This window comes from Nerophis lumbriciformis, linkage group LG08 (assembly GCF_033978685.3).
Source record: "Nerophis lumbriciformis linkage group LG08, RoL_Nlum_v2.1, whole genome shotgun sequence".
Taxonomy (NCBI): Eukaryota; Metazoa; Chordata; class Actinopteri; order Syngnathiformes; family Syngnathidae; genus Nerophis; species Nerophis lumbriciformis.
Window position 1 is genome coordinate 54,263,405 of NC_084555.2, and position 20,112 is coordinate 54,283,516.

The following is a 20,112-nucleotide window of genomic DNA, read 5'->3' on the forward strand; positions in this document are numbered from 1 at the left end:
CAGTTGACGGGTAGAAAACAAAGATGCTAAACTGACACGGGTAGAAAACAAAGATGCTAAACTGAAAGTTGACAGGTAGAAAACAGAGATGCTAAACTGAAAGTTGACAGGTATAAAACAGAGATGCTAAACTGACAGTTGACGGGTAGAAAACAAAGATGCCAAACTGACAGTTGACGGGTAGAAAACAGATGCTAAACTGACAGTTGACGGGTAGAAAACAAAGATGCTAAACTGACAGTTGACGGGTAGAAAACAAAGATGCTAAACTGACAGTTGACGGGTAGAAAACAAAGATACTAAACTGACAGTTGACGGGTAGAAAACAAAGATGCTAAACTGACAGTTGACAGGTAGAAAACAAAGATGCTAAACTGACAGTTGACGGGTAGAAAACAAAGATGCTAAACTGACAGTTGACGGGTAGAAAACAAAGATGCTAAACTGACAGTTGACGGGTAGAAAACAAAGATGCTAAACCGACAGTTGACGGGTAGAAAACAAAGATGCTAAACTGACAGTTGACGGGTAGAAAACAAAGATGCCAAACTGACAGTTGACGGGTAGAAAACAAAGATGCTAAACTGACAGTTGACGGGTAGAAAACAAAGATGCCAAACTGACAGTTGACGGGTAGAAAACAAAGATGCTAAACTGACAGTTGACGGGTAGAAAACAAAGATGCTAAACTGACAGTTGACGGGTAGAAAACAAAGATGCCAAACTGACAGTTGACGGGTAGAAAACAAAGATGCCAAACTGACAGTTGACGGGTAGAAAACAAAGATGCTAAACTGACAGTCGACAGGTAGAAAACAAAGATGCTAAACTGACAGTTGACGGGTAGAAAACAAAGATGCTAAACTGACAGTTGACGGGTAGAAAACAAAGATGCTAAACTGACAGTTGACGGGTAGAAAACAAAGATGCTAAACTGACAGTTGACGGGTAGAAAACAAAGATGCTAAACTGACAGTTGACAGGTAGAAAACAAAGATGCTAAACTGACAGTTGACAGGTAGAAAACAAAGATGCTAAACTGACAGTTGACGGGTAGAAAACAAAGATGCTAAACTGACAGTTGACGGGTAGAAAACAAAGATGCTAAACTGACAGTTGACGGGTAGAAAACAAAGATGCTAAACTGACAGTTGACGGGTAGAAAACAAAGATGCTAAACTGACAGTTGACGGGTAGAAAATAAAGATGCTAAACTGACAGTTGACGAGTAGAAAATAAAGATGCTAAACTGACAGTTGACAGGTAGAAAATAAAGATGCTAAACTGACAGTTGACGGGTAGAAAACAAAGATGCTAAACTGACAGTTGACGGGTAGAAAACAAAGATGCTAAACTGACAGTTGACGGGTAGAAAACAAAGATGCTAAACTGACAGTTGACGGGTAGAAAACAAAGATGCTAAACTGACAGTTGACGAGTAGAAAATAAAGATGCTAAACTGACAGTTGACGGGTAGAAAACAAAGATGCTAAACTGACAGTTGACGGGTAGAAAACAAAGATGCTAAACTGACACGGGTAGAAAACAAAGATGCTAAACTGACAGTTGACGGGTAGAAAACAAAGATGCTAAACTGACAGTTGACAGGTAGAAAACAAAGATGCTAAACTGACAGTTGACAGGTAGAAAACAAAGATGCTAAACTGACAGTTGACAGGTAGAAAACAAAGATGCTAAACTGACAGTTGACGGGTAGAAAACAAAGATGCTAAACTGACAGTTGACGGGTAGAAAACAAAGATGCTAAACTGACAGTTGACGGGTAGAAAACAAAGATGCTAAACTGACAGTTGACGGGTAGAAAACAAAGATGCTAAACTGACAGTTGACGGGTAGAAAACAAAGATGCTAAACTGACAGTTGACGGGTAGAAAACAAAGATGCTAAACTGACAGTTGACAGGTAGAAAACAAAGATGCTAAACTGAGAGTTGACGGGTAGAAAACAAAGATGCTAAACTGACAGTTGACAGGTAGAAAACAAAGATGCTAAACTGACAGTTGACGGGTAGAAAACAAAGATGCTAAACTGACAGTTGACGGGTAGAAAACAAAGATGCTAAACTGACAGTTGACGGGTAGAAAACAAAGATGCTAAACTGACAGTTGACAGGTAGAAAACAAAGATGCTAAACTGACAGTTGACAGGTAGAAAACAAAGATGCTAAACTGACAGTTGACAGGTAGAAAACAAAGATGCTAAACTGACAGTTGACGGGTAGAAAACAAAGATGCTAAACTGACAGTTGACGGGTAGAAAACAAAGATGCTAAACTGACAGTTGACGGGTAGAAAACAAAGATGCTAAACTGACAGTTGACGGGTAGAAAACAAAGATGCTAAACCGACAGTTGACGGGTAGAAAACAAAGATGCTAAACTGACAGTTGACGGGTAGAAAACAAAGATGCTAAACTGACAGTTGACAGGTAGAAAACAAAGATGCTAAACTGACACGGGTAGAAAACAAAGATACTAAACTGACAGTTGACGAGTAGAAAATAAAGATGCTAAACTGACAGTTGACATGTAGAAAACAAAGATGCTAAACTGACAGTTGACATGTAGAAAACAAAGATGCTAAACTGACAGTTGACAGGTTGAAAACAAAGATGCTAAACTGACAGTTGACGGGTAGAAAACAAAGATGCTAAACTGACAGTTGACGGGTAGAAAACAGAGATGCTAAACTGACAGTTGACATGTAGAAAACAAAGATGTTAAACTGACAGTTGACGGGTAGAAAACAAAGATGCTAAACTGACAGTTGACGGGTAGAAAACAAAGATGCTAAAATGACAGTTGACGGGTAGAAAACAAAGATGCTAAACTGACAGTTGACAGGTAGAAAACAAAGATGCTAAACTGACAGTTGACGGGTAGAAAACAAAGATGCTAAACTGACAGTTGACGGGTAGAAAACAAAGGTACTAAACTGACAGTTGACGGGTAGAAAACAAAGATGCTAAACTGACAGTTGACGGGTAGAAAACAAAGATGCTAAACTGACAGTTGACAGGTAGAAAATAAAGATGCTAAACTGACAGTTGACGGGTAGAAAACAAAGATGCTAAACTGACAGTTGACGGGTAGAAAACAAAGATGCTAAACTGACAGTTGACGGGTAGAAAACAAAGATGCTAAACTGACAGTTGACGGGTAGAAAACAAAGATGCTAAACTGACAGTTGACGGGTAGAAAACAAAGATGCTAAACTGACAGTTGACAGGTAGAAAACAAAGATGCTAAACTGAGAGTTGACAGGTAGAAAACAAAGATGCTAAACTGACAGTTGACAGGTAGAAAACAAAGATGCTAAACTGACAGTTGACAGTTAGAAAACAGAGATGCTAAACTGACAGTTGACAGGTAGAAAACAAAGATGCTAAACTGACAGTTGACAGGTAGAAAACAAAGAAGCTAAACTGACAGTTGACAGGTAGAAAACAGATGCTAAACTGACAGTTGACAGGTAGAAAATAAAGATGCTAAACTGACAGTTGACGGGTAGAAAACAAAGATGCTAAACTGACAGTTGACGGGTAGAAAACAAAGATGCTAAACTGACAGTTGACGGGTAGAAAACAAAGATGCTAAACTGACAGTTGACGGGTAGAAAACAAAGATGCCAAACTGACAGTTGACGGGTAGAAAACAAAGATGCTAAACTGACAGTTGACGGGTAGAAAACAAAGATGCTAAACTGACAGTTGACGGGTAGAAAACAAAGATGCCAAACTGACAGTTGACGGGTAGAAAACAAAGATGCCAAACTGACAGTTGACGGGTAGAAAACAAAGATGCTAAACTGACAGTCGACAGGTATAAAACAAAGATGCTAAACTGACAGTTGACGGGTAGAAAACAAAGATGCTAAACTGACAGTTGACGGGTAGAAAACAAAGATGCTAAACTGACAGTTGACGGGTAGAAAACAAAGATGCTAAACTGACAGTTGACGGGTAGAAAACAAAGATGCTAAACTGACAGTTGACAGGTAGAAAACAAAGATGCTAAACTGACAGTTGACAGGTAGAAAACAAAGATGCTAAACTGACAGTTGACAGGTAGAAAACAAAGATGCTAAACTGACAGTTGACGGGTAGAAAACAAAGATGCTAAACTGACAGTTGACGGGTAGAAAACAAAGATGCTAAACTGACAGTTGACGGGTAGAAAACAAAGATGCTAAACTGACAGTTGACGGGTAGAAAATAAAGATGCTAAACTGACAGTTGACGAGTAGAAAATAAAGATGCTAAACTGACAGTTGACGAGTAGAAAATAAAGATGCTAAACTGACAGTTGACGGGTAGAAAATAAAGATGCTAAACTGACAGTTGACGGGTAGAAAACAAAGATGCTAAACTGACAGTTGACGGGTAGAAAACAAAGATGCTAAACTGACAGTTGACGGGTAGAAAACAAAGATGCTAAACTGACAGTTGACGGGTAGAAAACAAAGATGCTAAACTGACAGTTGACGAGTAGAAAATAAAGATGCTAAACTGACAGTTGACGGGTAGAAAACAAAGATGCTAAACTGACAGTTGACGGGTAGAAAACAAAGATGCTAAATTGACACGGGTAGAAAACAAAGATGCTAAACTGACAGTTGACGGGTAGAAAACAAAGATGCTAAACTGACAGTTGACAGGTAGAAAACAAAGATGCTAAACTGACAGTTGACAGGTAGAAAACAAAGATGCTAAACTGACAGTTGACAGGTAGAAAACAAAGATGCTAAACTGACAGTTGACGGGTAGAAAACAAAGATGCTAAACTGACAGTTGACGGGTAGAAAACAAAGATGCTAAACTGACAGTTGACGGGTAGAAAATAAAGATGCTAAACTGACAGTTGACGAGTAGAAAATAAAGATGCTAAACTGACAGTTGACAGGTAGAAAATAAAGATGCTAAACTGACAGTTGACGGGTAGAAAACAAAGATGCTAAACTGACAGTTGACGGGTAGAAAACAAAGATGCTAAACTGACAGTTGACGGGTAGAAAACAAAGATGCTAAACTGACAGTTGACGGGTAGAAAACAAAGATGCTAAACTGACAGTTGACGAGTAGAAAATAAAGATGCTAAACTGACAGTTGACGGGTAGAAAACAAAGATGCTAAACTGACAGTTGACGGGTAGAAAACAAAGATGCTAAACTGACACGGGTAGAAAACAAAGATGCTAAACTGACAGTTGACGGGTAGAAAACAAAGATGCTAAACTGACAGTTGACGGGTAGAAAACAAAGATGCTAAACTGACAGTTGACGGGTAGAAAACAAAGATGCTAAACTGACAGTTGACAGGTAGAAAAAAAAATGCTAAACTGACAGTTGACGGGTAGAAAACAGAGATGCTAAACTGACAGTTGACAGGTAGAAAATAAAGATGCTAAAATGACAGTTGACAGGTAGAAAACAAAGATGCTAAACTGACAGTTTACGCGTAGAAAACAAAGATGCTAAACTGACAGTTGACGGGTAGAAAACAAAGATGCTAAACTGACAGTTGACGGGTAGAAAACAAAGATGCTAAACTGACAGTTGACGGGTAGAAAACAAAGATGCTAAACTGACAGTTGACGGGTAGAAAACAAAGATGCTAAACTGACAGTTGACTGGTAGAAAACAAAGATGCTAAACTGACAGTTGACGGGTAGAAAACAAAGATGCTAAACTGACAGTTGACGGGTAGAAAACAAAGATGCTAAACTGACAGTTGACGGGTAGAAAACAAAGATGCCAAACTGACTGTTGACGGGTAGAAAACAAAGATGCCAAACTGACAGTTGACGGGTAGAAAACAAAGATGCCAAACTGACAGTTGACGGGTAGAAAACAAAGATGCTAAACTGACAGTTGACGGGTAGAAAACAAAGATGCCAAACTGACAGTTGACGGGTAGAAAACAAAGATGCTAAACTGACAGTTGACGGGTAGAAAACAAAGATGCCAAACTGACAGTTGACGGGTGGAAAACAAAGATGCTAAACTGACAGTTGACGGGTAGAAAACAAAGATGCTAAACTGACAGTTGACGGGTAGAAAACAAAGATGCTAAACTGACAGTTGACGGGTAGAAAACAAAGATGCTAAACTGACAGTTGACGGGTAGAAAACAAAGATGCTAAACTGACAGTTGACGGGTAGAAAACAAAGATGCTAAACTGACAGTTGACGGGTAGAAAACAAAGATGCTAAACTGACAGTTGACGGGTAGAAAACAAAGATGCTAAACTGACAGTTGACGGGTAGAAAACAAAGATGCTAAACTGACAGTTGACGGGTAGAAAACAAAGATGCTAAACTGACAGTTGACGGGTAGAAAACAAAGATGCTAAACTGACAGTTGACGGGTAGAAAACAAAGATGCTAAACTGACAGTTGACGGGTAGAAAACAAAGATAAACTGACAGTTGACGGGTAGAAAACAAAGATGCTAAACTGACAGTTGACGGGTAGAAAACAAAGATGCCAAACTGACAGTTGACGGGTAGAAAACAAAGATGCTAAACTGACAGTTGACGGGTAGAAAACAAAGATGCTAAACTGACAGTTGACGGGTAGAAAACAAAGATGCTAAACTGACAGTTGACGGGTAGAAAACAAAGATGCTAAACTGACAGTTGACGGGTAGAAAACAAAGATGCTAAACTGACAGTTGACGGGTAGAAAACAAAGATGCTAAACTGACAGTTGACGGGTAGAAAACAAAGATGCTAAACTGACAGTTGACGGGTAGAAAACAAAGATGCTAAACTGACAGTTGACGGGTAGAAAACAAAGATGCTAAACTGACAGTTGACGGGTAGAAAACAAAGATGCTAAACTGACAGTTGACGGGTAGAAAACAAAGATGCCAAACTGACAGTTGACGGGTAGAAAACAAAGATGCCAAACTGACAGTTGACGGGTAGAAAACAAAGATGCTAAACTGACAGTTGACAGGTAGAAAACAAAGATGCTAAACTGACAGTTGACAGGTAGAAAACAAAGATGCTAAACTGACAGTTGACGGGTAGAAAACAAAGATGCTAAACTGACAGTTGACGGGTACAAAACAAAGACGCTAAACTGACAGTTGACGGGTAGAAAACAAAGATGCTAAACTGACAGTTGACAGGTAGAAAACAAAGATGCTAAACTGACAGTTGACGGGGAAAACAAAGATGCTAAACTGACAGTTGACGGGTAGAAAACAAAGATGCTAAACTGACAGTTGACGGGTAGAAAACAAAGATGCTAAACTGACAGTTGACGGGTAGAAAACAAAGATGCTAAACTGACAGTTGACGGGTAGAAAACAAAGATGCTAAACTGACAGTTGACAGTCTAATCCGCTCCGCCAGGATAACTTCGGCTACGACCTGTCGGCCGTGGAAGCGGCGAAGAAGAAGCACGACGCCATCGAGACGGACATCGCCGCCTACCAGGAGCGCGTTCAGGCTTTGGTGGACATCTCCAAGGAGCTGGAGGCGGAGCGCTACCACGACGCCAAGCGGGTCGACGCACGCAAAGACAACGTCCTGCGCCTGTGGGACTACCTGCAGGAGCTGCTGACGGCCCGGCGGGGCCGCCTGGGCAAGAACCTGACCCTGCAGAGGATCTTCCAGGAGATGCTCTACATCATCAACTGGATGGACGAGATGAAGGTAGCACACAGGGAATGAAGGTAGCACACAGGGAATGAAGGTAGCACACAGGGAATGAAGGTAGCACACAGGGAATGAAGGTAGCACACAGGGAATGAAGGTAGCATACAGGTAATGAAGGTAGCACACAGGGAATGAAGGTAGCACACAGGGAATGAAGGTAGCATACAGGTAATGAAGGTAGCATACAGGGAATGAAGGTAGCACACAGGGAATGAAGGTAGCATACAGGGAATGAAGGTAGCACACAGGGAATGAAGGTAGCATACAGGGAATGAAGGTAGCACACAGGGAATGAAGGTAGCATACAGGTAATGAAGGTAGCATACAGGGAATGAAGGTAGCACACAGGGAATGAAGGTAGCATACAGGGAATGAAGGTAGCACACAGGGAATGAAGGTAGCACACAGGGAATGAAGGTAGCATACAGGGACTGAAGGTAGCATACAGGGAATGAAGGTAGCATACAGGGAATGAAGGTAGCACACAGGGAATGAAGGTAGCACACAGGGAATGAAGGTAGCATACAGGGAATGAAGGTAGCATACAGGGAATGAAGGTAGCACACAGGGAATGTGACGTGACCACTTTGTCTAGGCCAGTGCTATCCAAAGTACAGCCCGGGGACCATTAGTGGCCCGTAGCTATTTTTAAAAAAATTAAAAATTTTAACGATTGTTAGCATTCTTTTTTTTATTTTTTATTCTTTTCTTTTTTTATTTTTTTTTTCTAATGTTAGCATGCTGGCTTTTTAAACATTTTTGCCGGTATACATCTCAACCTAAAATATTTTGTTACTTGACAAATGATACCTGTTAGCATGCTAATGTTAATATGCTGGCTTTTTTTTGGTACATGATGTGTGCTAATTATTTTTTTTAGGTCCACATTATAAAGTAATATTTTGGTACTTTATGCACGTTATAGTTATCATTTTAGCATGCAAATATTAGCATGCTAGTTTTGAAACTGTATAGACTTCAGTTTTATATACAGTAGTTTGGTATTCCAGTACTATGCTATTGTTAGCATTGTACTGTTAGCCTACTAGCTCATTTCGCTGATATCTTTTGTTACTTTTTGCTATCCAGCCAGCGTGCTAACTATTATCACTTCAGTTGGGCGTTGGCTCTTCTGCATTCACTCAACATTTCTACCGAAATGGCATTTTCTAGTTCTTTAAAAAAAATGACATATTGTTTTACTGGTTTTGAACGTTTAAAAAAACCAAATGGCCTCCACAGTCTTTGAGTCTGTGGCTCTCAGTGGAAAAAGTTTGAGCAGATGTGTTGGGTTCTCTCAGGCTCGTCTGATGTCGCCGGACTTTGGGAAGCACTTACTGGAGGTGGAGGACCTTCTACAGAAACATGCTCTGGTTGAGAACGACATCGCCCTGCAGACAGAAAGAGTCCAAAACGCGAGTGCTGCTGCCCTCAAGTTCGCTAATGGAGACAGTAAGTACCTACTAGGGTGCTCAAAAGTATCCATACTTTGATACCAACATGCAAAAAAATACTTGACACATTTCCTTTTAAAAAAAAATTCATATTATGTTTATAAAGTCAGTAAATACATCCCTGGACACATGAGGACTTTGAATATGACCAATGTATGATCCTGTAACTACTTGGTATCACATCCATACCTAAATGTGTGGTATCATCCAAAACTAATGTCAAGTATCAAAGAAGAGAAGAATAAGTGATTATTACATTTTAACAGAAGTGTAGATGGAACATGTTAAAACAGAAAATAAGCAGATATTAACAGTAAATGAACAAGTAGATTAATAATCAATTATTACAGTTTGTCCCTCACAGGCCCGGCCCTAACCAATCTGGCGCCCTAGGCAAGATTTTAGGTGGCGCCCCCCCACATCGGCAGTGAAGTGTATATACTCACAAGAAACCGAATAGCTTTGTCTTTGACCTTTTTTTTTCCACTTACAACTATACCTAATATATAAAGGGGTGGAAAAGTGACTATTACCTGCAGGGCAAACATTAGCTAACCAGAAGGCAATAACAATGTAAACAAAAAACACCTGCTTAAAAGATCTAATACAATGACATTATTATTTTCCATAACAATTTAGCCCCCTCCACAATATTAACCCGACGTTAAAACAGATTAGCAATTGCCGAATCATGTAACATTAGCTTAATGCTAAAAAGCCAGGTTACTATCACATTCTGTAACAGACAAATAATTTCATGTAGGCTAACGTTACCTACCTGCTACCTCTGTCTTTTCTTGTTTCTCCTCCTCTTCTTTTCTCTTTTTCCTTCCCTGGGCACCTGACAGTTTTGGCCGTTTTGACATCTTGTGTTGATTTTTTGATGTGGTGACGTCCAAAAAGAGTCATGATACGGGAAGGGAGGGGGCGCACCGTGCGGGGGGGGCGTAATGTTGTAACAAATAATATTTCTATTAAATAGGCTTTACTTTGCATTTTAATTAACGTGGGATTATTTTTTGTATTTAGAAATAATAGTACCAACTTTTTTTTTTATTTTTTAATTTGTTTCTCCAACATTTGTGGAACTGGCGTGGCGCCCCCTGATGGACGGCGCCCTTAGCATTTGCCTATACGGCCTATGCCACGGGCCGGCCCTGGTCCCTCATAATGTGTACAAAATAATAGGTGTATAAATGACACAATATGTCACTGCAGACTAATTAGGAGTCTTTGTTTGTTTACTTACTACTAAAAGATAAGTTGTCTAGTATGTTATTTTATTTTTATCTTATTTTATTTAAGGACTAAATTACAATAATAAACATATGTTTCATGTACACTAAGATTTGTTGTTAAAATAAAGCCAATAATGACATTTTTTTGTGGTCCCCTTTATTTAGAAAAGTATCGAAATACATTTTGGTACCGGTACCAAAATATTGGTATCGGGACAACCCTAATATCTAAGGGTGTAACGGTACACAAAAATTTCGGTTCAGTACGTACCTCGGTTTAAACGTCACGGTTTGGTTCATTTTCGGTACAGTAAGAAAACAACAAAATATAAATTGTTGGGTTATTTATTTACCAAATTTGCAAAATCTTCCACCAAAAATATTTTTCTTAGTGTAATATTTGATGGGAACCTTGGATAGGTCAATAATTCATAATAACATTGATTTTGATTCAATATTATGTTTTGAGCAATGACAGTTTGAAAGAAAAAAAAAACAGCTTTGTTTTATTAGTCAACATTGCAACTTTTTCTAAATGACATTTAACCTTTAAGCTTTTTTATTTCACTTTTCTTATGTTTTTGTTTATTTGAATAGTATTTTTAGAATGTGCCGTGGGCCTTTAAAACATTAGCTGTGGGCCGCAAATGGCCTCCGGGGCACACTTTTATAATAAAAAATTAAATGTGATAAATCTATGCATAAAAAGCAGAGCCTGGCGACGCATGCGCGTTTATCATAACTCTCTCTCTCTCTCTCTCTCTCTGTCTCTGCCCCTCCCTCACCAATGCTGCTGTTTGTTGTGTTTTTAACCCCTTCTTAACCCTGAACGTACATTGAAAATACACGCAACCCTAACTCAAAATGCCGGACATTTGAGGCATTTAAGAAACTCCGCCCTGACAGCTCCGCAAAAGAGTATTTTATAAAGTATAAGTATAAATCGCTCCGGAGTATAAAGGGAAAAAACATATATAAGTCGCACTGGAGTATAAGTCGCATTTTTGGGGGAAATGTATTTGATAAAAGCCAACAGCAAGAATAGACATTTGAAAGGCAATTTAAAATAAATAAAGAATAGTGAACAACAGGCTGAATAAGTGTACGTTATATGAGGCATAAATAACCAACTGGTACGTGAAGACTGCAATATGATGGCAGTCAAACATAAGAGATACATGTAGACTGCAATGTGATGGCAGTCACACATAAAAGATATGTGTAGACTGCAATATGATGGCAGTCACACATAAGAGATACATGTAGACTGCAATATGATGGCAGTCACACATAAGAGATACATGTAGACTGCAATATGATGGCAGTCACACATAAGAGATACGTGTAGACCGCACTATGATGGCGGTCACACATAAGAGATACGTGCAGACTGCAATATGATGGCAGTCACACATAAGAGATACGTGTAGACCGCACTATGATGGCGGTCACACATAAGAGATACGTGCAGACCGCAATATGATGGCAGTCACACATAAGAGATACGTGTAGACTGCAATATGATGGCAGTCACACATAAGAGATACGTGAAGACTGCAATGTGATGGCAGTCAAACATAAGAGATACGTGCAGACTGCAATATGATGGCAGTCACACATAAGAGATACGTGTAGACTGCAATATGATGGCAGTCACACATAAGAGATACGTGTAGACTGCAATATGATGGCAGTCACACATAAGAGATACGTGTAGACCGCACTATGATGGCGGTCACACATAAGAGATACGTGCAGACTGCAATGTGATGGCAGTCACACATAAGAGATACGTGAAGACTGCAATATGATGGCAGTGACACATAAGAGATACGTGTAGACTGCAATATGATGGCAGTCACACATAAGAGATACGTGAAGACTGCAATGTGATGGCAGTCAAACATAAGAGATACGTGCAGACTGCAATATGATGGCAGTCACACATAAGAGATACGTGAAGACTGCAATGTGATGGCAGTCAAACATAAGAGATACGTGCAGACTGCAATATGATGGCAGTCACACATAAGAGATACGTGAAGACTGCAATGTGATGGCAGTCAAACATAAGAGATACGTGTAGACTGCAATATGATGGCAGTCACACATAAGAGATACGCGCAGATTGCAATATGATGGCAGTTACACATAAGAGATACGTGTAGACCGCACTATGATGGCAGTCACACATAAGAGATACGTGCAGACTGCAATATGATGGCGGTCACACATAAGAGATACGTGTAGACCGCAATATGATGGCAGTCACACATAAGAGATACGTGAAGACTGCAATGTGATGGCAGTCAAACATAAGAGATACGTGTAGACTGCAATATGATGGCAGTCACACATAAGAGATACGTGAAGACTGCAATGTGATGGCAGTCAAACATAAGAGATACGTGTAGACTGCAATATGATGGCAGTCACACATAAGAGATACGTGCAGACTGCAATATGATGGCAGTCACATAAGAGATACGCGCAGACTGCAATATGATGGCAGTCACACATAAGAGATACGTGTAGACTGCAATATGATGGCAGTCACACATAAGAGATACGTGTAGACTGCAATATGACTCAAGTAAACAGCACCAACATGTTGTGTTCCATTGAAAATTTTGAAAATATCAGTGGGGGGCCGTGCGTTTCCCAACTAGGCATAAATAAGCAACTGGTATGTTAACGTAACATATTATGGTAAGAGTCATTCAAATAACTATAACATATAGAACATGCTATATGTTTACCAAACAATCTGTCACTCTTAATCACTAAATCCCATGAAATCTTATACGTCTAGTCTCTTACGTGAATGAGATCAATAATATTATTTGATATTTTACGGTAATGTGTTAATCATTTCACACATAAGTCGCTCCTGAGTATAAGTCGCACCCCCGGCCAAACTATGAAAAAAACTGCGACTTATAGTCCGAAAAATACGGTGTATTTCATTGTGTTGTATAGCATGTATTTTTTAAAGTAGCGTTGTGTATATGTTTTCAAATTATTACCGATTGTAACGAAATGTGTCATTTATTGCCATGATGTCGACACATTCAAAAAAATGTACCACCACAAACTGGAAAATAATAGCGTGTATCACACTTGCATCGTCCCCATTAAATTAAAATATGTTTGCTAAATTATAATTTTTGGTAAATAAAAAAATACAGTAAAATATATTAAGTTAACTATATCGATCAATGCCAAAAAGGAATTTAAATATGTTTGCTAAATTATAATTTTTGGTAAATAAAAAAATACAGCAAAATATATGAAGTTAAATATATCGATCAATGCCAAAAAGTCATTTTAAGAAATTTAATTTTTTCAACATGTTAGTCTCATTTTTGGCTCTGTTGACGTATTTTGTCGTTCTGTAAGTTATCTTAACCGCACTACCGTTTGGCTCCGTAAATTCTGCCTAGCAACAGGTGGCAAACAAGTCACATGACCTAGAAAAGGATGTCATTGTCATGCATCTGACGTTTTGTTGCGTTTGTCGAATTTGATCTTAAATTGCAAATATGTTGTGCTTGGAACATCACTGTTGTTGTTATTAGTCTTACAATGTTTCTCAAAATTGCTACCGTATGTTTCGGAGTATAAGTCGCACCGGCCGAAAATGCATAATAAAGAAGGAAAAAAACATATAAGTCGCACTGGAGTATAAGTCGCATTTTTTGGGGAAATGTATTTGATAAAAGCCAACAGCAAGAATAGACATTTGAAAGGCAATTTAAAATAAATGAAGAATAGTGAACAACAGGCTGAATAAGTGTACGTTATATGAGGCATAAATAACCAACTGGTATGTTAACGTAACATATTATGGTAAGAGTCATTCAAATAACTATAACATATAGAACATGCTATACAATCTGTCACTCCTAATCGCTAAATCCCATGAAATCTTATACGTCTAGTCTCTTACGTGAATGAGCTAAATAATATTATTTGATATTTTACGCTAATGTGTTAATCATTTCACACATAAGTCGCTCTTGAGTATAAGTCGCACCCCCGGCCAAACTATGAGAAAAACTGCCACTTATAAAATACGGTAGTCCTTGTACATTCCATGACCTGAATATTAACCAAGTAGTGACGTGAAGTGAATTATATTTATATAGAGCTTTTCTCGAGTGACTGAAAGCGCTTTTACGTAGTGAAACCGTATTTTTCGGAGTATAAGTCGCTCCAGAGTATAAGTCGCACTGGCCGAAAATGCATAATAAAGAAGGAAAAAAACATATATAAGTCGCACTGGAGTATAAGTCGCATTTTTTGGGGAAATGTATTTGATAAAAGCCAACAGCAAGAATAGACATTTGAAAGGCAATTTAAAATAAATGAAGAATAGTGAACAACAGGCTGAATAAGTGTACGTTATATGAGGCATAAATAACCAACTGGTATGTTAACGTAACATATTATGGTAAGAGTCATTCAAATAACTATAACATATAGAACATGCTATACGTTTACCAAACAATCTGTCACTCCTAATCGCTAAATCCCATGAAATCTTATACGTCTAGTCCAGGGGTCCTCAAGTACAAATCTTGAAGGTCCACAAATGTTTTTTTGAAACAGGCTGGGTCCGTTTATTATCGGTCAAGCTTATATAATAGCAGGAGGTAGGTAGTTTAACATTTTCTTAAAATTAACAAAAATAAAATAAATATCCAATAAAATACATGAAATATTTTCTTTGAAACAAAAATAAATAAGAACTTTGAAAAAATGTGTCCTCTGCATTTGACCCATCCCTTGATCACCCCCTGGGAGGTGAGGGGAGCAGTGGGCAGCAGCGGCGCTGCGCCCGGGAATCATTTTTGGTGATTTAACCCCCAATTCCAAGCCTTGATGCTGAGTGCCAAGCAGGGAAGAATGCTGGTATGAGCTTTTAAACATAACCCGTTAACTGCTGCCAATCAAATGGTGAATAAGATACTCTTTAGGGTTCATATGTTTGTAAATCTGACTGTGATGAAGTCAGTGCCTCACCAGCCATCAACCTCACCGCACGTTACTGCTCTGTTGCTATTTGTTGTTGTGTCATAGATTTAACAAAAATCTTGCTTGATGTTTCATATGGCTTTTTCAGCCTCGTGATTTCTTTTTTTCTTAGCTCTGAATCATGAGGAAATGTCTCTTCAAATTTGCGGTCCTCTTTCAGATAGTGACGTTTCAGATTTTCACTTTTCACCAGAGCAACAGTAGTGTTGCATAGTAGACACATTGGTCTGGTACTTGCAGTAGGTAGGATGAAAACATATTGCTCTGTCCATTCTTCCTTGAAACGTCGGTTTTCCCTGTCCACCTTTCTTTTACCAGCCTGAGCCAACTTGGAGCATGCCATTGTGATTTGATTCACATTCAGTGACTGACAAGTGAACAGTTAGCGAAGTAGCGATACGAGACAACTGTGTGCCTGCAGCAAAAGGTTCCATGCACTGTGCACATGACCCAGGTGGTAACAGCCTATCAGCGCGTCGTTGTGAAAGAGATGACAACCCATACCCCGGAATTAGCCAATCAGAGTGGCGTTCTCTCGCTCTCTCTCTCTTTCTCTCACAGAGAGAGAGAGAGAGAGAGAGAGAGAGACGGAGTGAGTGAGACACGAGAAGTGTAAACGAAACGTGGAGATATTTGACTAAAAACAACAAAGAACGTTGACTTGCGCTAGCGATAACTCCCAGATAAATACAATTATTATATTTTTTTATAATAATTATAATTATAATAATAAAAAAAACATTTATTTTTTTTAATTTTTTTTTTTTTACTATGATTCGTGCTGGGTCCGGACGGACACGTCGCTGGGTCCGGACATGGACCGCGGTCCGCCTGTTGAGGATCACTGGTCTAGTCTCTTACGTGAATGAGATGAATAATATTATTTGATATTTTACTGTAATGTGTTAATCATTTCACACATAAGTCGCTCCTGAGTATAAGTCGCACCCCCGGCCAAACTATGAAAAAAAACTGCGACTTATTGTCCGAAAAATACGGTACTCCATGTACATTCCATGACCTGAATATTAACCAAGTAGTGACGTGAAGTGAATTATTTTTATATAGAGCTTTTCTCGAGTGACTCAAAGCGCTTTTACGTAGTGAAACCGTATTTCTCCGAGTATAAGTCGCTCCAGAGTATAAGTCGCACCAGCCGAAACATATATAAGTCGCACTGGAGTATAAGTCCCATTTTTTGGGGAAATGTATTTGATAAAAGCCAACAGGAAGAATAAACATTTGAAAGGCAATTTAAAATTAAAACTGCAAGCAGCATTGGTCGGGCCCACGTATTTGGCAGGTGCTAGTCCTAAGTGTCCCAATACTTTTGTCCGGTGGTAGTTATAAGTGTCCCAATACTTTTGTCTAGTGTACCTACCTTGTCTGCATTGTGTGGGCACGCTGGTGTTTCCTGCTTTTAAGCAGCCATCTTAAAAAAATAGCAGCGCAGCGGTTCTTTGAAGGGTCATAAAATCAAAACCGGAGCAGTTAGAAAAACGCTGTTCTGTTATTGTATACACAAGGGTTCAATCTCTCTCCTGTGATAGTTTGAAGCCGAAACGACAAACGCGCTCACAGGAGATAGTTTTTGAAGGAAGGTGACCGGTTTTTACAAAAATGTTGTTTTGAAGGGGGAATAGCAAACTTCCTCTAGATTTTTGCTGGGGGTTGTCAATTTATGAAATGTAGGTCTAAGTGAGACCTACATAGAGGTGTTTGTTTCATGTCTCTCCGACCCATGAAATCTTATACGTCTAGTCTCTTACGTGAATGAGATCAATAATATTATTTGATATTTTACGCTAATGTGTTCATCATTTCACACATAAGTCGCTCCTGAGTATAAGTCGCACCCCCGGCCAAACTATGAAAAAAACGGCGACTTATAGTCCGAAAAATACGGTACTCCATGTACATTCCATGACCTGAATATTAACCGTGAAGTGAAGTGAATTATATTTATATAGAGCTTTTCTCGAGTGACTCAAAGCGCTTTTACGTAGTGAAACCGTATTTTTCGGAGTATAAGTCGCTCCAGAGTATAAGTCCCACTGGCCGAAAATGCATAATAAAGAAGGAAAAAAACAAGTCGCACTGGAGTATAAGTCGCATTTTTGGGGGAAATGTATTTGATAAAAGCCAACAGCAAGAATAGACATTTGAAAGGCAATTTAAAATTAAAACTGCAAGCAGCATTGGTCGGGCCCACGTATTTGGCAGGTGCTAGTCCTAAGTGTCCCAATACTTTTGTCCGGTGGTAGTTATAAGTGTCCCAATACTTTTGTCTAGTGTACCTACCTTGTCTGCATTGTGTGGGCACGCTGGTGCTTCCTGCTTTTAAGCAGCCATCTTAAAAAAACAGCAGCGCAGCGGTTCTTTGAAGGCTCATAAAATCAAAACCGGAGCAGTTAGAAAAACGCTGTTCTGTTATTGTATACACAAGGGTTCAATCTCTCTCCTGTGATAGTTTGAAGCCGAAACGACAAACGCGCTCACAGGAGATAGTTTTTGAAGGAAGGTGACCGGTTTTTACAAAAATGTTGTTTTGAAGGGGGAATAGCAAACTTCCTGTAGATTTTTGCTGGGGGTTGTCAATTTATGAAATGTAGGTCTAAGTGAGACCTACATAGAGGTGTTTCATGTCTCTCCGACCCATGAAATCTTATACGTCTAGTCTCTTACGTGAATGAGATCAATTATATTATAATGTGTTAATAATTCCACACATAAGTCGCTCCTGAGTATAAGTCGCACCCCGGCCAAACTATGAGAAAAACTGCCACTTATAGCCCGAAAAATACGGTAATATGTCCATGTGGAAACTGGTTCGGTACACCTCCGAACCGGAACCCCCGTACCGAAACGGTTCACTACAAATACACGTACCGTTACACTCCTACTAATATCTGATATATGCTGGCCGCAGTCAAGTTCTTGTCCGTCTGTGGCAGGTTACAAGCCGTGCGACCCTCAGGTGATCAAGGACCGGGTGGCTCACTTGGAGCTCTGCTACCAGGAGTTGCGTTCCCTGGCGGCTCAGCGCCGAGCCCAGCTGGAGCAGTCCCGCCGCTTCTGGAACTTCCTGTGGGAGTCGGCGGAGCTGGAGAGCTGGATCAAGGAGAAGGAGCACATCTTCTTTTCCCTGGACTACGGCAAGGACCTGAGCAGCGTGCTGGCCCTCCAGAGCAAGCACGGCGCCTTCGAGGACGAGCTGGGAGCGCGGCGCTCTAACCTGCAGCGGGTGCTGGCCGACGGCAGGGAGATGACGGAAGACAAGCACTTCGGCACGCCCAAAATCCAAGAACGCACGGCCAGCGTGGAGAGGCAGTGGCAGCAGCTGGAGGAGCTGGCGGCCTTCCGGAAGCAGAACCTCCAGGACACCCGGAAGTTCTTCCAGTTTCAAGGAGACGCCGACGAACTGAAGGCCTGGCTGCTGGACGCCAAGAGGCAGATGAGCAGCGAGGATGTGGGCGACGACGAGTACACCACCCAGCGCCTCCTCAAGCGCCACCACGACCTGAGGAACCAAGCCATGAAGAACGGAGCCACCATCGACGCTCTCTCCAAACAGGCCAACGCTTTACCAGAGGAGCTCCTGAACACCCCGGACATCCAGCGACGGCTGCAGGACATCAAGGACCTCTTCATGGAGCTCATGTCTCTGGCCGACCTCCGGCAGAAGAAGCTGGAGGACGCCACGGCGCTCTACACCATCTTCAGCGAGTCCGACGCCTGCGAGCTCTGGATGGGCCAGAAGGAGACGTGGTTGGTGGACTTGGAGGTGCCGGACAAGCTGGAAGACCTGGAAGTCGTCCAAAACAGGTAATCCTTGGTCTCGTGGTGACGCCGCCCACTTTTTAGTCAACACTTTTATTGTCCCCCAGGTTGAGCATTCTGGCGCAGGAAATGTGCAACGTTGAGTCCAGGGTGGACGACGTCAACAAGGCGGTGAAGCAGCTGGAGGACAGCAGACACCCTCGGACCAAGGACGTCAGAGAATGTCAGAGCCGACTCAACCAGAGGTGACTGGCAGTAATCATCAAGTCGTAACAACGTCCTCAAGTTAAACTTTTTCCACTGCCATTTTGGTAGTTTTCACCTTCAAAACCAGTAAAATATACTTTGATTTTTTTGTTAAGAACTAGAAAAAGCAATTCTTGTAAAAGAAATGTGTGAACGCTTAAGAGCCAAAGCCAAATTGAAATGCTAACAGTTAGCACTCCGGCCAAGTAACAAGTATGTGCAAAATTAGCTAAAAAATCTAGCATGCTAACAATACTATGCTAACCTGCTAACAATAGCATACTTAAAGTTGGTATTAGTGAAATTCTAAAATATATGACCCTTAAGTGTATACCTGTTAAATGAATTTAAAAAGCTAGCATGCTAATGTCCATAGTGGATCTAACATAATAGTGTGAGAGTCCAGTCCATAGTGGATCTAACATAATAGTGAGAGAGTCCAGTCCATAGTGGATCTAACATAATAGTGAGAGTCCAGTCCATAGTGGATCTAGCATAATAGTGAGAGTCCAGTCCATAGTGGATCTAACATAATAGTGTGAGAGTCCAGTCCATAGTGGATCTAACATAATAGTGAGAGTCCAGTCCATAGTGGATCTAACATAATAGTGTGAGAGTCCAGTCCATCGTGGATCTAACATAATAGTGAGAGTCCAGTCCATAGTGGATCTAA

General features: G+C 40.3%; 1 protein-coding gene across 4 annotated transcripts in view; it reads left to right on the plus strand.

The window, feature by feature from the left end:
- Positions 1-20,112, plus strand: part of sptb (spectrin, beta, erythrocytic) — a 230,630-nt gene that overhangs the window by 104,115 nt on the left and 106,403 nt on the right. For all 4 annotated transcript variants that reach the window (XM_061969202.2, XM_061969200.1, XM_061969201.1 and 1 more), the window contains 4 exons: positions 7,379-7,681; positions 8,986-9,136; positions 18,368-19,238; positions 19,301-19,438. In XM_061969202.2, the coding sequence (XP_061825186.1) occupies positions 7,379-7,681; positions 8,986-9,136; positions 18,368-19,238; positions 19,301-19,438 (1,463 nt within the window). The remainder of the gene's footprint in view (positions 1-7,378; positions 7,682-8,985; positions 9,137-18,367; positions 19,239-19,300; positions 19,439-20,112) is intronic.